At 43.1% G+C, this 23,599-nt stretch overlaps 1 protein-coding gene across 4 annotated transcripts in view; it reads left to right on the forward strand.

The window, feature by feature from the left end:
• The window catches only part of pard3ba (par-3 family cell polarity regulator beta a), a 168,703-nt gene that overhangs the window by 52,754 nt on the left and 92,350 nt on the right, over nucleotides 1-23,599 (forward strand). For all 4 annotated transcript variants that reach the window (XM_046056761.1, XM_046056770.1, XM_046056789.1 and 1 more), the window contains 7 exons: nucleotides 3,166-3,248; nucleotides 7,301-7,387; nucleotides 7,608-7,733; nucleotides 11,352-11,824; nucleotides 14,061-14,200; nucleotides 14,834-14,962; nucleotides 22,410-22,595. In XM_046056761.1, the coding sequence (XP_045912717.1) occupies nucleotides 3,166-3,248; nucleotides 7,301-7,387; nucleotides 7,608-7,733; nucleotides 11,352-11,824; nucleotides 14,061-14,200; nucleotides 14,834-14,962; nucleotides 22,410-22,595 (1,224 nt within the window). The remainder of the gene's footprint in view (nucleotides 1-3,165; nucleotides 3,249-7,300; nucleotides 7,388-7,607; nucleotides 7,734-11,351; nucleotides 11,825-14,060; nucleotides 14,201-14,833; nucleotides 14,963-22,409; nucleotides 22,596-23,599) is intronic.

The raw sequence follows: 23,599 nt of genomic DNA on the forward strand, positions 1-23,599 counted from the left end.
TTTCTACAACCCCTTTTTTAATAGAGCAAAAGATGTAATTTAGTGAAGAAGAAAACAAATCTGACCAGAGTACTGGTAGTGTAACTTAGAAGTCATATACTACTAGTGCTAGTAATAGTAGCAGCACAATTTGTAACAGTTGTACAGTAATACTCACACAGGCACTCTAGTCACACAGGTAGCCGTTTTTTTGCTACTCAATTTTTGAAGAAAGAAACTGAACATTTTGAAATGTGTACCATAAAATTTCAGTTAATGGCCTAGTCCCATTACTGGTCTGGTGTGGGTACACATTTTGAGAAATAAACGCAAGTCTCCATTAGACGCCGGGTCTGATTTTTATAGATGTTCTTTGGATGAATAAAAGCCCACCAGATCACCCGCTTTTGCTAGTTCTAAGCTGTTTAGAGCGTGCACAGAAAAATAAATGTTTAAACTTTTGTATGTATGGCCATATACATCGTTAGATTCTAGCTTGTTTTCGTTACCTTGCTGCCTATAAAAAAAAAAATAAAGTGCTTTAACTGTCTATCGGAGCCAGATCAAATGAATGATTTGTATTGATATGTTATTTAATTTTTATACAAGTAGTAACAATAATAATAATAATACATTTTATTTAAGGCGCCTTTCCCGGCACTGAAGGACACCGTACACGGATGCAAAGATTTAAAAGCAGCAAAACTAAGAACATTAAAACAAGCTAAAAGCAAAGAATTTACATCAAATGAGGTTGGCAGTTTTAAACAGATGTGTTTGGAGTTGCGATTTAAAAATGGGAGAATGAATCGATGTTTCTAAGTTGGGGTGGTAAAGACTTCCAGAGACGGGGGACAGAGCGGCTGAATGCTCTGCTCCGCCTTGTGGTGAGATGAGCGGGGGGGAAAGACAGGTGTATGGAGGAAGAGGATCTAAGGGAGCGGGTGGAAGCTGGACCCTGTAAGAGATCAGACAAATACGGAGGGGCAAGGTTGTGGATGGCCTTGAATGTTAACAGAAGGACTTTGAATTGGATACGGGACAGGACCGGGAGCCAGTGAAGCTGTTGGAGAACAGGAGTGATGTGGTGGATGGAGGGTGTTCGAGTTATGATGCGAGCAGCTGAATTCTGGACCAGCTGAAGTTTATAGATGGGGATTTAAGCGGCGTGAACACGCAAGATGAGGCTCAGACCAGAACGGAACATGTGATATAACTATGAAGGCTCAGACAAACAGTAGTGCCGGCAGATTGTAAGAGTATTCCGTATGAAGGGAATTACACTGTCCGATTGAGTTATAGAACCATAAGGTAAGTCTGAAAGTTAAAAGATACGAGGTTTACCGGCGAGCAGCGGCAGCAAGTTGCGCCAGCGTTCACTCGCATCCGGGTTACGAACTGTTTTTCGTCAAAATTTCAACTAGTAATATTCATACTAGTTGAAATAAACTGTTTCACCGTAGCCTATTTCACATCTTTGCTGGGCAAGAGTTTTGTGGGAAATTAATTAAAGGCCTCTCCCAAATATAGGTCAGGTCAGTTCAGTGATTTTAGTGAATAAAAGCCTGGGCTATTAATTTAAGTTTTATGGTAGTTTGAAGGTAAATGTGTGTGGAAATTAGAGTGGATGGAAAAAATGCACGCTAATAAACATAATCATAAAGCTATAAATATGTAAGTGAAAGAGTGTGTTTTGTGTTAGCACAATAATAACTAATCACACCCATACAGTGCTGCAATCAATCTAAGGTTAAGGACATAAAGGTAGTCATTTCACATAGTTGGAGGGATGTGTTAAGATATGAGCAGAGAGCGGTGCGAGCTGTTTGGCTGAGCACCAGCAGGGTGCCCAAATTGGAAAGCTGCTGTTTTTATGTCTAGATAAACAGGAGCGCTCTCAATCAGGGATTACGCTGGGCATTATGGCATGATCTTTTAATTTCAGAGCATTAAAGAAAGGCAGGGTAGTGTATATATGCGTGTGTGTACATCCCCACATGACATCTCTTATATAATACATGTGTTGTTGTAGTGAAGAAGAAATACAAGGGTTTCATGTTATTGTATAGTATTGTAGTTTCACAGTGCAATTCCTATAAAATTGGATGTACAACATGTGCAAATGTGTTTATGATGAGCGCATACATGTGTTCACTTGCTGTCCTGCCAACTGTGTGTTCCCAAACGTGTCAGTACCTTACGCTGTGATGAGGATGTGTGTGCGTACTGTGGGGAGGAGAAGCGTGTGTGTGTGTGCGCGCGTGCTAATGGCGTTGCGGAAAGATGCACAGCAACAATGGAGCCTCCAGCTCATCTTTCTGCCCCCGCACACACACACACATGCTCTATTGTGGGGTAATCTCACACTGCCCAGATAAGTGGGTCACTATTTGTACAGGCGGCATATGTATATATGTGTGTGTGTGTTTTTGTGTGTGTGTGTATTCAGAAATACACCATTTTTTAACACCAGTTTGCAGCTCTACAGATTCGATATATGTATTTAATGTTTGAAATGCATGCGTGGGGGTTTTTTAGAGCATATATCTACTCTGTGTGTGACAGAAGGTCCACTGGGGAGTTGGGTGTGGCGGGGGGGTTGCTAAGGAGCGGGCTGGTGGGCGGGAACTTTTTAGCCATTAGTACTGGTGACACAATGAAAGTGACAAGGCAGAAAGACCTAATTGCACCCTTCTTGTCTTTAGTGATTTGGGGCAATTTCTCTCTCCCACTCCTCGAGTGTGTTTTAGTGTCTCGCAACAGTTTGATGCAGCCGTTTTCTTTCTTCATTCCAACGTTTCTCTCTCCCTCTTCCTTTTTTATTCGCTTCCCCCGGGGTTGTTGGTTTTGCAGACTTAAAAATAGAGCCTTGCCTGACACAGGGCAGGGATGGAGGGAGGGGGAGGTAGCCAGATAGAAATAAATGTAGAGTGAAGGAAGGACAGCGGCGCGTTGTAGGGAACTCAGCGTCCGGAGGTCGTTCTCTCTCTGCAAAGGTGATTGATGGTGCCGTTAGATTGTTTTGCTAATTGGTGACTTGCCTCCTGGGTTCGCTGAGTTGCTACTGTTTGTTGAGTGTGTGTCTATGTAGATGTAGAGACTTCATTTTTTACTGCAGCAATTATCATCATGTTGACTGTATTGGTCTGTTTATGTGTGTGTGTGTGTGTGTTTTCTTTTAAACAGGAAATCAACCATACGCTGAAAGCAGTTTCGGACCGACCGCACACAGACAACCCCCCTGCAAAAATGAGCCAAGTTAACTTCAGGTAAGAGTGTGAGTGTGTTTTTATGGATGTCCTAGAGGCATCAGACAGGTCATGCTGTAGCTGGGCACGGTGCAATGATGGAGACTAGGATTAACGCTTCCAGTCTTTGTTTGACAGCCTGACACTGACTGGATTAAACAGTCTCATGGGTGTGGGCGGCAGTCTGCTTGTCTGTGTAGATGTGTCGCAGTACATATTGGGTGGGCTCTTATCTGTACAAGCTGGGCCAGAGGTGTTCCCCTATCTCTTTCACTTCTATAGGTAGACACCATGAGAAGTGAAGGCAACAGTGAAGCATGGTGAAGGTTCGGGGCTGCATTTCTGCAGACGTAGTTGGGGCTTTGTTCAGAAATCACACACCATGTCAAGACTGAGCACAGCAACAAGACACAAGGTAGCTATACTACATCAGCAAGGTTTCTCCAAGGCAACATTTCAAGGAGGACTGGGTTTTCCAGATTTCTGTTCAAGCTCTTTTGAAGAAGCAAGAAGATGCAATGGTCATCTACAGAAATTTATTGCATCAGATGAAAGACACATCATGCTTACTTCCCTTTGCAATCAGAAGGCGTCTAGCAGTGACATCAGCTCAGAAGTGGGACCCTGCTACTCCCATCTAATGTCTGGAGAAGTCTTGTCAGAAAAAAGCCATACCTCTGACATGGAAACAAGGCCAAGCAACTCCAACTATGCACAGGAACTGGGGTGCAAACAATTGGCAGCAGGTGCTCTGGACTGATGATTCACTCATCAGTTTTAAATATGTGGCTGCAGCAGAGGGCAGCTTGTTCGCCGAAGGGCTGGAGAGCGATTCAAGAAGGACTGTCTGCAGGCAACAGTGAAGCATAGTGGAGGTTCAGGGCTCCATTTCTACAAACTGAGTCGGGGATTTGGTCAGAATAAATGTTTTACTCAATGACATGTACTTATCATGCAATATCATCATGGAGGCATCTGACTGGTCCAAAATTTTCTCTGCAGCATGACAAAGGCCTGAAATATACAGTGAAAGTCATTAAAAAGAATTGTGAGCATAAAGAAGAACAAGGAGTCCTGGAAGTGATTGACAGAGTCCTGATCTCAACATCATTGAGTCTGTCTGGGATTACATGAAGAGAGAGAAGCGACTGAGACTGCCTAATCTACAGAAGGATTGTGGGTTGTTCTCCAAGATGTTTGGGCCAACCTACCTGCCGAGTTCCTTAAGTGTACCTAAAAGGATTAATGCTGGTTGATTTAGATTTTTCTTGTGTTCATTGACTTTGCATGTTGTTAATTGATAAAAACATACTAAAATGCCTTTTTTGAAAGCATTCGTACTTTACAGCATTTTTCAACACCTGCCTTTGCACGGTACCGTATCTTACATACATACATTTAAATGGGTGCATATAATACAGCCATTTAAAAGTATGGCAGATTCAGATGTATCTTTTGGTTTTGGACTATCAGTTAACAAAATTGCTTCTTATACTCAATTTGTTTTCTGTCAGTCCTCTACTGAATTAACTAACTAATCATATAAGTTAGTAAATAGTAAAGAGATTAGTAAAGAAAGTTATTTATCATTTTGTCATTTATTTGACATATGAGCTCAAACGAGTGCTAGTGCTTCCGTGTGTGAAAAGCATCAAACAGAATCCGTTGCTCCAACAGCACCACTGGTTAACCTGTTAAAGCTAGTCTCACTTGTCAGCGCTGTGTGTGTGTGTGTGTGTGTGTGTGTGTGTGAATGGGTGTAATGTACCTGGATGTGCAAAGACAACTCACCATGGCTTTGGCATGATGAAAGTTTGGGAGTGGGAGTTTTATCTTCATTTCCCCAGGCTGTCAGTCACGCAGTAACTATGGCAACAATTAACACCTCTATCACAACCCCGTCACCGTTCTCGTCCAGCAAGCCCCGTGACGAGAGTAGAAGATAATCCTGCAACATCCTCTGCGGCCGACTGATCTTCTGACTGTGGGTGCTCAGGAAAAGACTTGGCCGCAGTGACAGATGGTGATTTTTCAGCGTTTTACAGTGCAGTGGTGTCTTGACAGTACTGTGATACAATGGAGGCACAGCTCTCACAGATAGTTTGCCATGGTAACAGATGGTTGGCAGTTGAAGAAGCCACGGTGAGCGAGCGAGGGCGCATTTTTTAGCGAGTCCCGGCCGCGATTTTGTTAGGCACCCGGCCTCCGTTGATGTAGAGGAAGTCAACCAAGAGTGGGAGCTCCATCTGTCTCACTCCTCGTTGCTCTTTTCATCCGTCCCACTGTCCCTCGCCTCTCTTCCCCCCCCCCAGTGGAATGACTTTGTTTGTGTTTGTGTCAGTGGGATGCTAAAATGGGTGAGCGGAGCTATTCTGCATATTAGCGTGCGGCACTAACAAGCTACGGTTGCCTCTGATGAGCTTGTTTGTGCCGCCGTTTGTTTTTTATATGAATGTAAATGGGCTGAAGCTATGCGTGTGTGTTTGTTTGTGCCACACACACAGTGTGAATACATATACTTGATTCAGGTCCAGCTTTGTACGTGAGTGTGTATATCCAGTCCTGGCCTGACTGTTTACCATCACTAATAGAAAATTCAGAGAGTGTGTGTGTGTGTGTGTGTGTGTGTGTAATTCATGGGTTGTACACATGTGTAATTTAGATGTAACTGTGTTTTCTAATAGATGTAAATTTGATGCATGTGTGTATCTGTGAATTCAATTTAGAGGAATGTGACTGATGGTGTTTGTGAGCATGCAATAGATGTAGCAATAAGAATGCAAATTGGATGTGTGTGTGTCTGTGTGTGTGTGTGTGCGTGTGTGTGCGCGTGCGTGTACAGTACATCTGTGACCCTGGCAGAGGTTAACAAGAGCGGGGTGACAGTGACAGAGGAGTGTGTTATAATGATCCCAGCTAGTCCTTGGGCTTGTGTATGTGTACGAAAGCACATAAACCTTGAACTTCACTGCCTTTGTTCTCAGACTTTCTTTCTTTTTGCATCGTAGCTTTGTTAGGGTTTGCAGAGAAACTGTGGAGGAAAGAAAACCTTCATGTTCTTGGCCTCCACCTGAGATTGCTCTTTTTGGACTGTTCTTCATTACCTTTCTCACACGCTGTTCGGAGGTTGAAGGAGAAAAGTGGATGACAATGCCGAGAATGTCTTAGATGAGATCTGAAAAATGCAAGAATGAGAAGTAATCCTTTGAGGACATGGAAGGACTTTTTCAAAAACTTGCTGTAAATAAAGTTCAGAACTATTCACCAAATGCACGATTCTTACCACAGACATACAGTTCATATTAATATTTGGCTAAATAGCTGCATGAATGTAGCTGTACAAAAATGTTGAAACAGACTTGGTTAAATTTGCATTGGACATTTAAGATGGCAAAAAGTGCAAAGTCTAGTGCGGGAAAAAAAACCACCTGCAAACATAGTCTCGAGACTCAAATGCAGAAATGATCCGTATGTATTTGTAGTATTAAACGTACAGACAGAGATTGTCGTCTCCTGTGATCTTCCTCTACCATGCCGCCATCATGCAGGTCCCCTCTCTTAGCCCACCAGTATCAAAAGCAGCCCTCTTCTCTATCTTTAGTAGTATTGTTTATCTGCTGTTAAAAGCCACAGTTCAGAGCTCTGCTGAGATTATTAGAGAAGCTCATTCTGTTTCATCTTTATCTGCCCATCTTTCTCTTTTCCTCTTTTATCTCCTGCACCTTCTTTTGTCCATTGGCTAGATTGGGTTGTTGAGAAGCAGGTAGATAAAGGGTGAAGTAGCCACCTGCGTCCCAGTGTCTCTCTCTCACACACACACACACACACACACACACACACACGTTATTCTGATGTTTGGCAGGACCTGTAAGCTAATTTGTATCCCTATCTGTGTAGCCCGGAGGAAAATGCAAATGGATTTTTTGCAGAGCTTACACATAGAGAAGGGTTGGGAGTGCATGTGTACAGCTGTGTGATACTGTTTCAGTGTTTTTATGATTGTGTACATTACATTATGTACATCCTCATTTTCAATATCGTTAAACATGTGTGCGTGTGTGTTTATTTGACAGCACCCTGACGAGGACCGTAGAGTTTCCAGGGGACTGGGGCCCCCTGGGTATCCATGTGATCCCCTACTGCTCCTCTCTCAGTGGACGGTAAGCATACACCCACACGGCTGCACACATATTGTGCAAATACAGCTACAGGCTCTCTTCCCGCCCCATCCACTCGTAATCAATCAGACATTCATAAAGAAAGGCAGATGGCAATGTTGACTCATACGAATGCATAAAAACAGTCAAGCGTTGGCATGTAATCATATGTGTTTACCTTCCATTCGTATTCATATTTGCTCTATACTCTCTGTGTTGCAAGGGCCCTGGGCCTTCACATTAAAGGCATCGAGGAAAAGAGTCGCGCCAAGAAAGAGAATCTCTTCCAGCAGGATGAGTGTATCGTCCAAATCAACGACACACCACTCCAGGACAAGACCTTCACACAGTAAGTGTGCTGGGCTGTGGATGAGCTGGAGGCTGTGTGTTTTTGTGTGTGCGTGTCTGCAAACAAGTAGGTATAAATAATGAAACCCAGAAAACAGAAACGAGCGGCCTAGGGGTTTTCAAATTTAGTTAGCTTTCAACATTTGTTAAAATTTAAGATATAAATAAGAAGAACTCAAAGCTTCGGTTGAGATCCAGTCACCTTGTGTTGGCTGAGGAGGCACAAACACTGCAGTTTGGAGTGGCAGCCTAATCCTCTGTTTTTCAGGCACTCCCTGTTTACACTCATTAACACATCCATCCTGAAAGCTGCCCAGTATAACTGCTAGGGGTGTGGAAAATAATTGATTTTTAGATGCATCGCGATGCAGACTTAGACACTTATGAATCGATTCACAAATGTCAATTATCGATTATCTAGAGCTTAATTGATAAGGTAATGTTGGCGGAACGAAAAAAGACTAACTCGGAAATGCGGAAGTGCAGCTCCGGACCGACTATGTAATGCACACAACGGAGACATGTGGTTCTTCCTGTTCGGCACAGACAGACAGCTGTTGATTGAGTGACTGCTGCTACTAAACTTTACACATGATCAATAAAATCAATGCACAACTAACGTTAATGATTTTAACCCGCACACTGGTGCAGCATGGTAGCGCTTACCGAGCGTCCTCTCTTCCTTCTTCAAAAGACAGCTACTTGACAGGCGCCAGTAGGTGACGGTGAAAGCAGCGGAGTAGAGGAAAAGATGAGCGCTACGTTTCAGTCTGGCAGTAAATGTACAGTGTAGGTCACAGCGTGTCTGTTTATGGTGGTATTATGCTTTTTGGCTTTTTCCGTTTCCTTTATTGAGTTATATATCTTTTTGTGTAATAGGTTTGTGAAAAAGCCCAAAGGGAGTTCCCATCTCCCACAGAAAACTGCTTTGAACTGCCTGAAAACAGCTCGTTTGTAGTCAAACCGCTTCCCTTTCATCCTTATGACGTCACAGGGAAGAAAGCTAAATGCGTCTTGTATAACGCTCGCCAAGTGGCTAGTCCGACACACCTTCAAAAACACCGGTGGAAAAACACTGAGCTGCAGCACACACCTCCTCTCCCTTGCAAACACTAGCTACCCTCCAGGCAGTCAGTGGGTAAAGTTGTTAAGGTGATGTAGAGACAGAGCTCTGTTATAACTTTATGGATGAAAAATACTTTTGTTACAGATTAATAACTCACCACTCTGAAACTCTTGCTCCAGTCCATGTAGCCTACAGCTGAATCAAAGCTGTTTACCGTCTTTTGGCTGACCCGCCCTTCTCTGCTTCTGATTGGCTAGTAGTCCTAAACTAGGAACTGCGCATGTGCAACTCCCAACAAAGATCATTTAGAGACAAGATGTATCACTCCACAGCTAAAACGAAGCCTTCAACACAAGGTGAAAAGAAGAGCTGCAGCAATGTGCAGTATGGAAAAAAAAAAAAAATATGGTGTTGAAAATTACACCATGTAAACTTGTTCTGGCACAACCCCTAAATAGGATTTTGAACCTGAAAATGAGCATAATATCACCTCTTTAAAGTCTGTCTGTTGTTTTCCAACTGCTGGATAAGTTAAGGCATGTAGCGCTAACATTAGCAAACATCTCCTCTTCAGACTGCAGTCTGGAAGCTGAGCAGGACGCTTTTTGGCTGCTAGTTCAATTTCATTTGTTGTCATTCATCCACATATCGCGGACACAATGAACCCAATGCATGGTGCTCAATACAAGATTACAATAATCAACTTACAAGACAAGGAACAAACATGTAACTACACTAGACAAGACAAAAAAAGGAACAGATATATTAAGGTGGAGTGAACCTGCTTTGGCTGGAGCATTGTAAAGTGCGTAGTTCAACCCCCATCTGACTCTATACTAATAACAGCAACATCAGAAATAAAAATTGCAGCAGCAGAGGTCAGTAATAACACTGTAATAATGTAATAATGCTATTCAATGTTGGCTACATTTATATGAAGTAACAATAAATATCTGTATTTCATTACTACTTACTTGTTTGGATTGTTGTTAAATAGTTTTACTTTTTAAATGCTTTAAAAGCACCAAGTAGTCACACAGTGAGAAAAATACATCTTTATCCAATTTGTTTTACAATCGCATCGTAGCACTCATAATCGTAATGAGGTGCCTAGAAATTCCCACACTTGAGGTGATGCATCGAGATATCAAATCGAATCGTTGACCTGATGATCATAATCGAATTGTGAAGATGCACACCCCTAATAACCGCAGTCTGGTTTGCTGGTGCCTCAGTCATGGTGATGAGGGAATGGCAAGCAGTGCTCTTCCATTTTGCGCACCAAGATTCATCATGCCAGTTTTGGGATTCACAAGCTTTTCTAACCCTTATGACACAGAATAAATTAATAATTATTGTTTTAATTAATTCATTTGCGCACTGTAAATACAACCTAAAATATCTTTTCAGCTTCTTTTTCGCTATACCTGCTCCAAATACTGGAGGATCCACTTCAAAACTATTAAATTGACTAACTCAATATCTCAATATTATATGCATGAACGTTTAACTGGAGCATTCTGTCCCCTGACATTGATGGGGCACAATCAGCTCGATCATTTCACTAGAGAAGATTCACCACACTGTAGGTGTGAACTGCACTAACAAAGTGGAGAAGAAATTGTAGCTAGCGCATGATTATCTAGACAAAAGCGAAGTTTAATTTACTTAGTAGTATCCGCAGTTGACGGCAGCTAAAAATGAGAAGCCCGCTACCTGAATGTTTTGTACATTAATCTCGATCATTTGCTACCAAAAAATTACGAAATATGTTTGCCCAGGAGCTTAGCAATCATGGTGTTTTGCCAACCTGGAATGGACACAAAGAACTATCTGTTGAAACTAAGCCTAGAAATGAGTTTCTGTGTTTCTTTACATGGTAGGGATGGGATTAGGAACTAAAACAAAAGCTCAAAAACACCCCTGAAAAAACACAATTTCTTTGGTTATGCGCATGTGTACTCCCACTCTCCCTGCCACCATTGTGGCAATACCTCACCTGTCACTCAGTTTGCCTCCTTTATGAGCCAAAATCAAATCCTTCTCCTTCTCTGCCATTACTATTTCACCACCACATCTACAGTGTGTATCTCTTTCTTTCTCTCTGTTCCTAATTTTTACAGCGCACACACCCTACAACCTCCCGTTCTTTCTCTATTTTCTCTCTCCTCTCTGTGGTGAAGAGGTCTGAATAGGTCCATTTAACTGCATCCCACTGTGTTGTCTGTGTTGTGTGAATGTTGGACTGATAGTAGTCAATTAAAGCTGCAATAGGGGCCTGATGCAAGGTCTCCTCCATCTGATAGGGACCACAGTGTCCCAAACCAGCTGGAAGAGTCACTCTGTGCTCGATCCAAATTGAAATACAGCTCCATTAACAACGCGCAAGTCGCATTCACCCTCCTCATTCTCTGCTTTCCAACTGTCTCTGTTCTCCTTCTGTGTTCTGCTTGACATTCTTGGTCTCTTATACTATTTTCTGCTTTTGTAGTGTTCCCACAAGCAAAAATAAAAATATTTCTAATTTCCTCAATTTTCCTTTCCTTTCCCTAGGTCACAGGAAGTGTTCCGGCAGGCTATGGGCTCCTCTTCTGTGCGTCTGGAGGTCCTCCCTGCGGCCAGCAAGCCGCGCTACGAGAAAAGCCTGATAGGGCAGCTTTTCTCTGCCGATGACAAAGTCTCCTCTTCAAAAGCAAGTCCGATCGTGGTCCGCGCTAAAACCGACTCCCAACCAGAGCCCAAACAAGATATCAAACCGAACACCAAACTAGAAGTGAGGCGACCAGACACACGTGCCAAGACCCCAGAGCCAGCTGTGGTAAATCCACTACCAGTGGAGCTCCAGTCTGGGCATGGCTCCTTGGAGAGAGTCTCTCCTACACCTGCAGGCAGGGCAGTGAGCTCCTCCCCGACACCCAGGACCCACAGCCAGAGCCCCCTGGCCAGTAAGAGCCCTGTTCTGCCTGGCCTGGCCAACCTTACCAGCAGGAAGGGTGGCAAGAGATTAAAAATTGACTTGAAGAAAGGTAACTGTGCAGCGTAATACCAGTTTAACTTTGTATTATATCAGTGATTTCTGATAATGGGTAAAAATGGAAGGGAGTACAGAAAGATGAGTTTACTTGCCATGGGTAGTACTACACGTTTTTAAAGGGAAGCCTGCAGTGCAAACTGTGGTTGTGGGCTTTGAAAGATTTGGGCGTTAACTTTTTTTCAAACTGTATTATGGGAGGTGTAGGATTAAATGTTGTTGGAGCTTGACAGAGGACGAAAAGGGAGGATTTCTGTGCTTCTGCTGCTTTGATGTTGATCATTCTTTTTTATTAATTTATAAAGTGCATTACTAAATTACTAAATACCTCTTTCTTATTAAGAATTAATATATAGCTGTGGTTTTTAACATTTTGTAATGACTCATTTTGTTTCTTGTCTCCTGTGAATTGGATTAATGAGGCCTGAACATTCTTTTAGATTTTGCCCTTTTGAGTTTGAGTCTTAGATCACTTATATCACAACAATAATCTTTGTTTAGGAAATGTTACTTTTTTAACTTTAAATGTAAAATTTTGCTTCTCTCATTCCTTTCTTGTTCTCCTCTCCCTTGCTAAGGAACTGTTGTCAAGAAGCAAAATAATCCGCACTTTATCTTTTTGTCTTTTTGAGGAGACCCATGCTTATTTATAGTTTAGATCTTCCAGATTTGTTTTTCTGATGTAATGTAACAGGTGACTTTAAAGCTGTTGAGCAGCTGATTTGAAAGTTCTGGACATTATATTCCTCACCAGCACGTTGATTTTTTAATTTATTTATTCTTATTGATTTTTTTGAATTCAGGCAAGGAAAGAGTCCTATATAAAGCTCTGGACTACTGAAAGCAATTTTCGTCCATATTGAAAGTAACTTTCCATTGTGAAGATATTTTTCATTTTTTATCTTGCGGGATAACCTTACATACCTAGACTGCATCAGTCTAGCTTCCCCGGTCGCCTTATCTCTTATCCCTCTAAAACACATCAGTGCTGGAGCGCTGATATGTTGATAGCACTGAAATAGGTTTGTGTGACTGAATAGGCTCTGTTCTAGCAACCTATAGTGTTATGGGGGCATTGAAAGGATAGCAGTAGTCGGGCTACATGCACACACGCCCCCACGCACACATACTCGCTGCAGGTACCCAGAGAAAAGCAAGAAGATACCGAGATGAAAGGATAGAAGAAATTGGGCTCCACACTCTCCAGCTCTAGCCCTAAGCCCTATTCACGGCTGTTTTATTGTTAGTTTCTTTCTTTTCCCAACACCTTTTCATCCCTCCCATTTTCTTTTCCCTCCATCCTTCTTTTGTTTGATTTTCTTCCCTGTCTCTTTCTATTCTTTCAGTTGATGCAAGATTGCAGAGGATATTATGGGGTGTCTAACACCCTCTCCCTTGGCAACAGGCTCTTTCTCTCTGTGATTGACAGGCGGTGAGGTTTAGGTGTGCTAATGTAGGGCAGTCAGAGGCTTAGCTTGGAGACCAGATAGCATCACTCACCGCCTTTAGTATGCCACGCCGGCTTTGCTCTCTTTTCACTCACACACACACACACAGAGCATGGCACATTTCACTCATGGCTTGGGGCTTGTGAGGCCGTGAAAAAGGAGAGGGTGGAGGTTCCGGGGGTTGATGGCTCATGCTTATGTGTGTGTGGCCTCCGAAACACACACTTGTAAATATATACACACAGATAAACGTAGGCTCACACCCACAAGGAAAATCTTTGTGGAAATCACATTGCATCCCCAGGGAGGGAAGCTAGAGAAGGGAATAATCAGGTTCTTCTCTTCCCTCTCTCGTCCCTCTGCCCCCACCTTCCTTCCATCTTCTCCGTCTACCTCCCTTCATCAGCCACCGTTCGGCCTGCTCACACGTGAAATTAAAGGCAGAGTCTGTCTAATCCGGCTAGTAGAGAAACCTTCTCCCGGTGGCTCAGAGGTTGAGCCAGGCCGCAAACCCCCAAAGGAAAACAGGCACTTAAACAGTAGTTAATGTGGAGGAGATACTGAAACCGCAGACCGGAAGACAGGAGAGGAGGAGAGGGGGAAAACTCTGTGGCGAGTGGAGAAGGAGAAAGAAAGGAGAAAAGTGACAGAATAGGGAGACGAGAAGGAAAATTAAATTAAAACAAAATTAGAAAGTCATAAAATGAATAAATTCAAGTCTTGTCTGCAGGGGGATTGATTTCCCTAATGCACAACGTGACGAAGGCTGCTTTGTTCCCGCAGGTGCAGAGGGTCTGGGCTTCACTGTGGTAACCCGGGACTCCTCGGTGCATGGGCCGGGGCCAATCCTGGTGAAGAGCATTCTGCAGCGCGGCGCAGCAGTCCAAGATGGCCGCCTGCAGCCTGGAGACCGCATCCTAGAGGTAAGGCAGACCTCAGCCTGTCAATCTCCCACAGAGTAGAAAACCAACAGTCACAGGAATGGCCTCTGTTTGCAATAACAGGAGCAATATCATCATTACTAACAGGACATTGAGCTCTGTGCACCCCTGCTGGTTGAACTCAGCCTTGTACATGAGTACAGAGTGAGCTAACCAGAAATGACCTTTCTATTTTGTTTTGAACTGCATAGTCAATGTCAAACACCAGCTTAAAAAAATCACAGCAGTGGCTACTCTGGATAATCCACAAACCTCACTGTGAACAGAGTTTTTGTCTTCTTTCTACCAAAGAAATAGTCCCTCTGAAAGTTGTGGTGGAGGCGGAAATGTTAAAGAATATATCAAAAAACAAAGACCAGTAAAACCATGGATATGTGCGAAAATATGTTGTCTTCATGTTCATTTTTCACAAGTGAAATGACCCTTAAAACACAGAAATGTCCATGTCTGGTCTACAAGTGTAGTTGGATACGTGTTAGTGGAGCACTGCCAGTGGATTATACACTTCGCTTTAATCTACTCCACTGTGTGTGTGTGTGTGTGTGTGTGTTGTTGTGTTTGTTTGTGTGTGTGTGTGTGTGTGTGTGTTTTCTCCTTTGTTGTGCATGTGTGTAGGTGAATGGAGTAGACATGACAGGCCGTAGCCAGGAGGAACTCGTGGCCATGCTGCGCAGCACCAAGCAGGGAGAGAGTGTGTGTTTGGTGGTGGCGCGGCAGGAGGACATCTTCTTGCCTCGGGAACTGGTAAGAGAGTGTGAAGACACAAAAACACAGCGTCCATATCCTCACACAGCCTGCTGAAACTCGTGACAGTGTCCCGTCATTTCTGCCTCTCTTGTTCATCATTTGTCTGCCCTGGAGGTCTCCACTTTGTCGTTTTCCCGTCCTTTTTTAACATTTCCTTCACATTGTGTCATTTTTTCCTTTTCCTCTCTCAAAAGGGCAAACCTCTTTATGTTGATGCCCTTTTGCCGACAAACACCACACATGGACACACAGACAAACCCGATGCACACTCCAGCCTTTCCTGTCCCACTGTGGTCTGTTGACACAGCAATGCCAGAGGAAGTCACACACACAAGTCACGGCGGCCCCCCCAGGAAACACGCGAGCATGTCCACACGTGTCGACATGCCGCGGATGTTAAGGGACCCGCTTACCTGCAGCGACTGACGGGGTTTGACTGTGCCTCACGAGGGGACATTTTATCAAGCCACGCTTTTAAACATATACACACACGGCCAGGTAGCCCCATTAAAGTCACCCGCTCTCTGTAAATGATGTATTCGCCCGTACGCTTCTTTTCTCTCCTCTCTGTCCTCTGTGGTTATTCTGATTATTCCCTCTCTGTTACTTCAAAGAGCTCTGAGAAAGACACGCAGGGCTTTGTAGTGACTGATGCATATTCACACCTAGAGTGGCTGCGCGCACACTCTTGCACACAAACTCTTAAACACGTAGTCCTTGATAAAAACTCGAACATGAGTACTCATTCTCACACGCACACATGCACAGACGAACACATCTCACAATCTTTAAACAGCCAAGTTACTGCTTCCGAAAATAGTTTGCCCTCATTAATGGCCCAGCAGTCTTGGCATAACAAGTGCACTTTGAAGAGCCTCTACAGTCTTCATCTAACGCTTGCTTGTATTTGTGCATTAGAGACTTAAAGATGGGGGGAGGGGAGGTGTTATAGTGGAAAGGCTAGAGAGCCTTCATTCCTGTCTCTGTTGAGGCTGTTGAAGTTGTTGGTGCCCCGTGAGATCCTGCCCTTATCTCCAGCACAGTCCTCCACCTCAAAGACTGTTTTGATGTCCCCTGAGTGCACAAACACACACAGAGTTCCCTCGCATATTTACAGAACACCACACACAGGCACTCTAGAGGTTAGGCGTCATTGAATTTAAATGTGCAGACCCTCAGAAAGTGAAGGATTACATAAATACGCAGATGTGGAAAGTGCCACCGAGAACATGTGCATCATTAAAAGTAGCCAAATGGGCAAATGCAAACACACACAAAGCAAACCTGATATAAGAAAAAAATGCAGCTACACGACTGCTTCTACGGTAAACACGTCCCCACCTTTCCAAAATCTACACGCTAATGCAAAATACACACCAACGAAGAATGTTTTCCTCCCTTTTCTCTTTCTCCTCCCTTGCCTGTTTTAATTGCTAGACTCTTTCTTCCACCGCTCTCAAGTAGTAAATTGTAGTGGAAATTTATGTATAGCACTAGCAAGGACCGTCTCGCAACGATTTGGTCGCACAAAAGATGAAATGATGATGGAGACGCATTAAGTCGACGTGGCCATCTGCCTCTGCCATCGTATGAAATTGTTTGTGTGTAGGTGTCTGTCTGCATGCCTGTGTGGGTGCTCATGAATATTTATAAATGTTTGAGGGGCTGTAATATCTTGTAGAAACTGGCTTTATGTATCCACAGAACTATGGTCATATTTGTTAGTTCATTATCAGTTTTAGCTTCAGTAGCTGTTGAGATTAGTTGGCTTTTTCCTTGACTAAGCCTTATGTTGCTTCTTCAAATGGTGAATCTACAATATCAACTTAATTCCTATATCAAGGTTTAATTTGGTCTTCGATGGGAACATTTTGTCCAGCGGCAGATATCTGGGACCATTTATGACACTATGACAATTTGGTGATATGATCAAATAGGGGTTGTTTACTTGTTGGAATTCACTTTACTCCTGACTGTGCAGGTGGGACAGTATTAAAGACACCCAGTTTCTGCTTTAGTTTAATCATGAAAAAGCTATTAACGCAGCTTTTTTTGGTCATGATATTTATATACATGTGGTGTCAGTGTCATTCACAGCAGTATAGGGGGATGAAAAGAAAGATCATCACTCACAGCGGTGCGTCCTTGTATCCAAAATAATTAAATCCAACGTCTGACTAAACCTGAAACATGCACAAAAATAAATAACTCCAAGGAAGTCGGCTTTCACAGCTGAACAGTAGATTGTAAAATTCAGACACATGTGCACTGTAAGGAAAAAGTTTGTGCTCTAACTATTGATGCTGCTCTCTCACTGCTAGTCCAACAAAAAAATTCAGTGTCTTATATCACTACTACGCTCAAAAATATGCCAATCTTGTCTTAAATCAAGGTAGCTGGTAGTGGAGAAATCTCACTATAATGTACACAGGGCTTTTACAGTGACCCATATCCTTTCTTAGCTGTTTCTCCTACTAACCTGGTTTCCTGTGTTCACGCAGTGTTCAACAGTTTTGAGCACTCCTGTCCCTAAAAGAACTTAGAATATACAACTCTAACCCACAATTAACTGTACATATTGTACTGTGTAGTGTACTTTACATGCAGGAAACTCAAACTGATAGTTTGATTCACTGATTGTATAGCAAGACTGAGAGTCTACAAGGCTGTACTGAGGCATAGCAGTGCTTTGAGCTAAATACTTATGGCAGCATGGCTACATGCTCACTATTACAATGCTAACATTTCAACGTTTAGCAGACTTAATGTTTACCATGCTCACACTAGTTTAGTGTGTTAGCATGCTAGCATTTGCTAATTAACACTAATTACATTGTACAGCTCGGGCTGATGGGACTGTATTAAGATTTGCAGGTGTTTGGTCATAAACCGTTAGTATGTAAGTACAAGACAAGTGAAAGTTTGACCTGATGATGAAGATGATTCTGGAAAGTCAGAGGATCCACTAAGTTTTTAATTACAATTCATCCTGATGGGGACATGAATTTGTGGACCAAATTTTAATCCATCCAAAAATAGCCTGGATATTTCAGCCTGGACTAAAGTGGTGGAACGACCAGCCAACATTACCATCCCTAGAGCTCTGTAGCTAGTGTGGCTAAAAATAAGCGAAGGAGGACGGAATCCACAACGACTGAGGCTACATGTGCTGCGCTGATATCCGTAGAAATACTCTCAGAAACGCACAGTAATACTTGACTGAGTGACACTGGGAGGTTAAAGGTGCGATCAGCTAAACAACGGGATTCAATTATTTGCCAAAGGACACTTCAGCAGAGCAGACACATGCTGACATGGCAGTTTGAACACACGTCGCTCAATTAAAAGGCTAGTTTCTGTTCTCACTGCACCATCCTGACGCCAACCTACAAGATTTATATTATCTGCTCCAGTATTCATATAATTTTTTTTTTTTATCTCCCTTTTACAAGTAAAGTAGACATTTAGGGGAACTAGCTGCACTGCTGATTGATTAGTTTCAATAGAGAAGGTATTGATGTTTCAGCTGAAGCGTGTGGTTCTGTGAAAGCACTCGGCAGTGCTGGGAGGCACACTGGTCTCTTTCAGTCAAAAGACTTAACAATAAAGCCTGTGAATTAGCCGCATTATTAGGACACAAAAGGACGGCGATTTTCTACCCCATCTCCTGTACTCTCACGCACTCTCTAAGTAATTAAAAAGTGATAACTTCTAATCACAGTTTCATTCAAGTCAGCATTTCTGCTTCTCTGACGCTCGGTGCTCTCATCATTTCACAGGGCCTCGTTTTGTTTCAGGGAGGAGATTAGAGAGATGCTTTGCGATGTGGAGAGTTTATTTTTGTGGGGGGGTGGGTTGGTGGGTTTGGCAGGAGCGTGATATGTGTGTTTGTGTTAGTGAAAGTGTGTATTTGCAGCAGTGCACAATTATGAGTTTGCCAAGGACAGGATGAAGGGGTCACTCTGCACATGGTTGACCCTCAGTTGCCAGCAAGCCTAGGCCAATTCAAAGGAAAACGGGGTCATTAGGCAGAAAGGGGTCAGCCTGAAGGGCAACTTTGCTATGTTGTCAGCTAGTCCTCTCTGTCTTCTCTGTCTGTCTTAGAGCTGAAGCTCTTCTTTCACTTATTTCCATTTTATTATCCTCCCTCTGCCTCCAACACACCCGTATTATCCCTCAATCAATCATTTTATTTTCCTTTCTCTTCGTTGTGAGGTAAAGGTGTAAAGCGGCGAAGAAGCAGACATTAAGGCGATTAATTGGCAGCTCCAACGTCGTCTCCGAGCGCGGCGAGATCTCATCTTAATTGAATGTCGCTCTCACCGCTAATCCCACCGCTTTGAAACCCCCCATTTAGAAATCCAGAGTGACAAAAGGCTCTGTGTGTAAGCGCTGTGTATCACCCCCCACCTCACCACCCACCCTGGGGTAAGAAAAAGCTCCTTTTTGTCTCCCCATTTGGGTGTTGATGGGGTGGTCTTTTCTTGCTAAAAGCTTGTTAAAGAGCCATAGCTGAGGGCTAACAGCGGAGGGAGGAGGGGTCGCAGAGCGGAGCCAAGGGGTCTTAACCACCCTGGGGACACAATCTGCCCCCAAGGAAAGGGCATTAAAGGGGATATTGGAGTTTGGGAGTGTGTGTGCCTGTGTTTGGACCACCACTGAGATTCAGTTGGTTGTGTAAATAGATATAAATCGGTAGTGAAATACAATAAATAAACATGTTCAGTTTGTGTGACTTAACATTCTCATAACTTTCCAATATCTAGGTTTCCTTCTAGAGCCTTCAGAGCCTGCTGCGCTCTGATCTGGCCACCGTCACCTTGTGTGTTACTGCAGCTAGATCACAGAGGTATTTAAAACCTCCCAGGTTGCCATCTGAGTCTTCTCAAGTGTCTCTCGAGCAGGAAGTGGCGGATTGTCTTTGTAATTCTTTCTGGTTTTGAGTAACAGCCCTCTGAAATGCCTTGTTGATAAAAATAAGCCCTGACTGAAAGTCTTGTATTATACTGAAATAGAAAATAGATTCCATGACTTTTGAAGGCAGCGCTTTGCTTGATTTGTCTTGCTGTCATCATATCAAGGAACTAAATATTAGTAGGGACCTGAACCAGCACCTCAACCCATAGGCCACCAGTGTGCCCCATAGGTGTTGTATGCATTCAGTCACGTATAGTTTATGTACAGAATAATTGCACTGTTCAAAATGTAATGTTTATTCATTTTTATTGTCATTATTAGAGACTGTTTTCACCAGAGAAATGACAGCATTTGTTGTTGGTTCACACGCCTAAAATGATCGGTATTGATGTTTACCTGACAAGCGATCTTTATTGGCCATTTAAATGATGACTTCTGTGTCTCCAGAGCAGAGGGGAAAAAGTAGCATGAAGTTTTTTGAAGCCACTGTAAAACCACTTACGAAGGTGGTTAAGGGGCAGCTTTGACACCAGAGACCTCTGTCCAGTCAAGGTTTCTTTTACACATGGTCTCGATATTGCTCTAATCTTAACCAAGTAGTTTTTAAGCTTGACGATGAAGGTTTCCTTTAAACCTGACCAAACCTTAATCATAGTTGTGGAAATTAGTCATTTGAAGCATTTTTGTGGAAGCATTTTGTAAGGTACTGACAAATTATGTCGCATTGTATCTAGTATCTGTCGGCCTCTAATTAATAGGCACTTAGCTGTCATCTGTTTTAAAATCCAAAGTGAACTTAACACAGTGTGTTGGATCTGTATTTTACAGTAGCTCAGGATTTTCTTTACTCTAATGCAGAAGACATTCCAGGTTTGGTTCCTTTACCTTTACTGGGCTGAGAGCTCTGACTCACACTTTGGAACCGAGTGTCCCTCCTGGCTGTAAGGCTTTAACAGGCTGCTGTTTTAATTAAGCACCTAGACGAAGCAGCGCAGAGCAGTGCTGACAAAGGGAGACAGAATTTTTGGGGGCTGGAGGATCATAGCGAGGTTCAGAGTGAGCTCCTGCGGTTATGAATTCTGCAAAATGATACTAGGGGACATGTTTGACTCGCACATCCTCCAGCATTGTGCCATGATGAGAGAGGAAATGTGAACATGGATTCCTGATTCAGTGGCATGCGAGCTGCCTGATGTAAGGCCTTCGCAATCCTGGTATGGGTACTCAGATCTTTAAAGCTGTGACACGTGGTGTGGCGGCTGTAATGTATATGCATATTCTGACAAAATTCACTTGACGTTTTTCTTACTTTGAGTGACAGAATTTGAAATAACCTCTGAACTGCCTTTAGTCTCAACCAGAGCAAGAAGATCAGAAAAAAGACATGCATACATACGCACCCTCTTAACCTTCCATCCTTCCTCTTTAAAGAAAATAAGACTTGAAGTGAAGTGGTGTTGAGGCGGGCCCCCCCTCCTCCGTAGGCCCTCTTTTCCCTGGGTGACTGAACCTGGCATGTTTTTCCTGCTCTCCATTTTGCCATCCTCTAATGACAGACATTTTCCTTTTCTCTTCTGTTGCCTTTTGTCTCCCTCCTGTTCTCTGCCCCCCCCCCCCCCATCTTATTTTTGGAGTAATGCCGCAGCCACCACGGTCATTTTCTTCACATTAAATAGCAGTGGGCGAGCAGGTGAAAGATGTAGAGAGAGAGACCTGTAGAAAGTAGAAATGGAACGGGAGTCTGGGGAGGAGGAGGAGTAGGAGGAGGAGGAGGAGAAATTGAGAAAGAGGGAGAGGAGAGGCAGCGAAGGGAGAGATGTACAGTAAGATTGAGCGATTAGGATGAAATGTAAAGAGGGAGGAGGGAGGAGAGGGGTGTGTACGAGAGGAGCGGGTATACCTTAGGGATGGGTGATTTACTTTTAAATGCTCCTCTGCGCCTCCATCCTATTCTTTCCTCCCCCTTCCTCCCCCACAGTGCTCCAGGAGGAGGTATGAAAAGGTTATTATGTTTCCTTTAGAAATGTCTCGCTCTCCGTCTGCGCCTTTCATCTCCAAATGGAATAACCTCTCTACAGTAGCTTTCGTCTTTTTCTCAATACACCTTCATCTCTCTTTCCAGTACACAACACCTGCTCCTCTCTTCCTTTTTTTGGCTTTCTCTTACTCTTTCTTTTTTCTTCCCCTCAGCCTTCTTCCATCTGACTCTTTAATCCGATTCTCTTCTCCTTTTGTCCCCTGTTTTTTTTGGTGTTGAGTATAATCAGAGCGGTGCATGTGGAGCATGCATTATCAGTCAGTGCATTAGATATGGTGCTGCTACCTCAATCGTCAGTGATCATACACAGTACGCAGTTATTATGTAAAGTAGGTATTAGGCGTGTGCACGAACAGGCTTTTCCTGTCTAAAATGGTAGCGTTTTACACAACATTTCAGGAAAAGCCTGAACTTAGAAGAAAGTAAAAGTCTTAAATACTCGTTTAAATGTGGTCTACCTTCATCTATCCCTCCTCCCTTCTTTTTCAGAAAGGTGAGGAGGTTGGCAGTCTGGTGATGGAGGACGGCATGGAGCAGCTCATGTACGAGATCCCCCTCAATGAATCGGGTTCGGCCGGCCTAGGGGTCAGCCTGAAGGGCAACAAGTCCAGAGAGACTGGAGAGGACCTGGGCATCTTCATCAAGTCCATCATCCATGGAGGGGCTGCTTACAAGGTAGAGGATACTCAGCTGTTCCTGTGCTCTGCAAAGGGAACATTAGCAGCCATTTTTAAAAAAACAACTAAACAATTTCAGTAAAATATATCAAAATCCCCACCCCACAAGAGCACTACACTGATTGAGCATTGCACAAAACAAGATTGAAATGGAAAAGAAATAAATACATTTCAGTGTTCATTGCCTTTTATATTTGTTCTACTATTCCAAGCATTAATCAGTTTCCTTTTACTTCCTTACAATTCAGTTAATTCAGTTCAAAGAATCTCATTCATCCCCAGCAGGGCAATTGAAAAATATTTGTAGTAGCGTACATGAGGATGATATCAGTAGAGTGCGTAGTAACACATCAATATGAAAATCTCTTAGCAGACTTTGCAGAGCCTGCTAAACCATAGCAGTAGTGTTTACTACACATAACATAACACTGTACCCATCAAGTCAAGTATTAAAGTCTAGGACCTCAATTGGGAACACGAGCAAGAAACAAAATCGGATGACCATACAGGTTTTAAATTATTCTGAAGAGAAAATGAAAGTGAAGGGGGTAATCATTACTTAAACTGTCCACTGTAAACATCCATCACATTTTATAGACCAACTCCCTGCTCACTTTCAGTTTTACCTCCAAGTAAAGGAGTTTAGATAATCTAGGTAAACAGCTGGCTTATCAACAACCTGATTGCCTTGACTTCTGGTGGACGGCAAACATCTGAACTATACGTGGTATGGTCCTTTAAGGCGAAAATACCACAGCAGTGACTTCTTGACACCAAAGAAGAAATGGTGTCCTTAAACTCCTTAGAGATCCGCACTGCTTTCTTTATACAGATTTGTGTGAGTCTCTTCTTACTTAACTTATCAGGGGCTCTTTGAATTGTTATTTTATCCTTAGCCGCCTCTTCAACAAAGATCTGTTTTTCTTGTCGGAAGCTTAGCAGAAGTGTTTCTTTTTTCTACTCTTTAGATTTTTTTCACATGGTTGTATTTGTCCACACTCC

This window comes from Micropterus dolomieu, linkage group LG01 (genome assembly GCF_021292245.1).
Source record: "Micropterus dolomieu isolate WLL.071019.BEF.003 ecotype Adirondacks linkage group LG01, ASM2129224v1, whole genome shotgun sequence".
In the NCBI taxonomy this organism is placed as follows: domain Eukaryota; kingdom Metazoa; phylum Chordata; class Actinopteri; order Centrarchiformes; family Centrarchidae; genus Micropterus; species Micropterus dolomieu.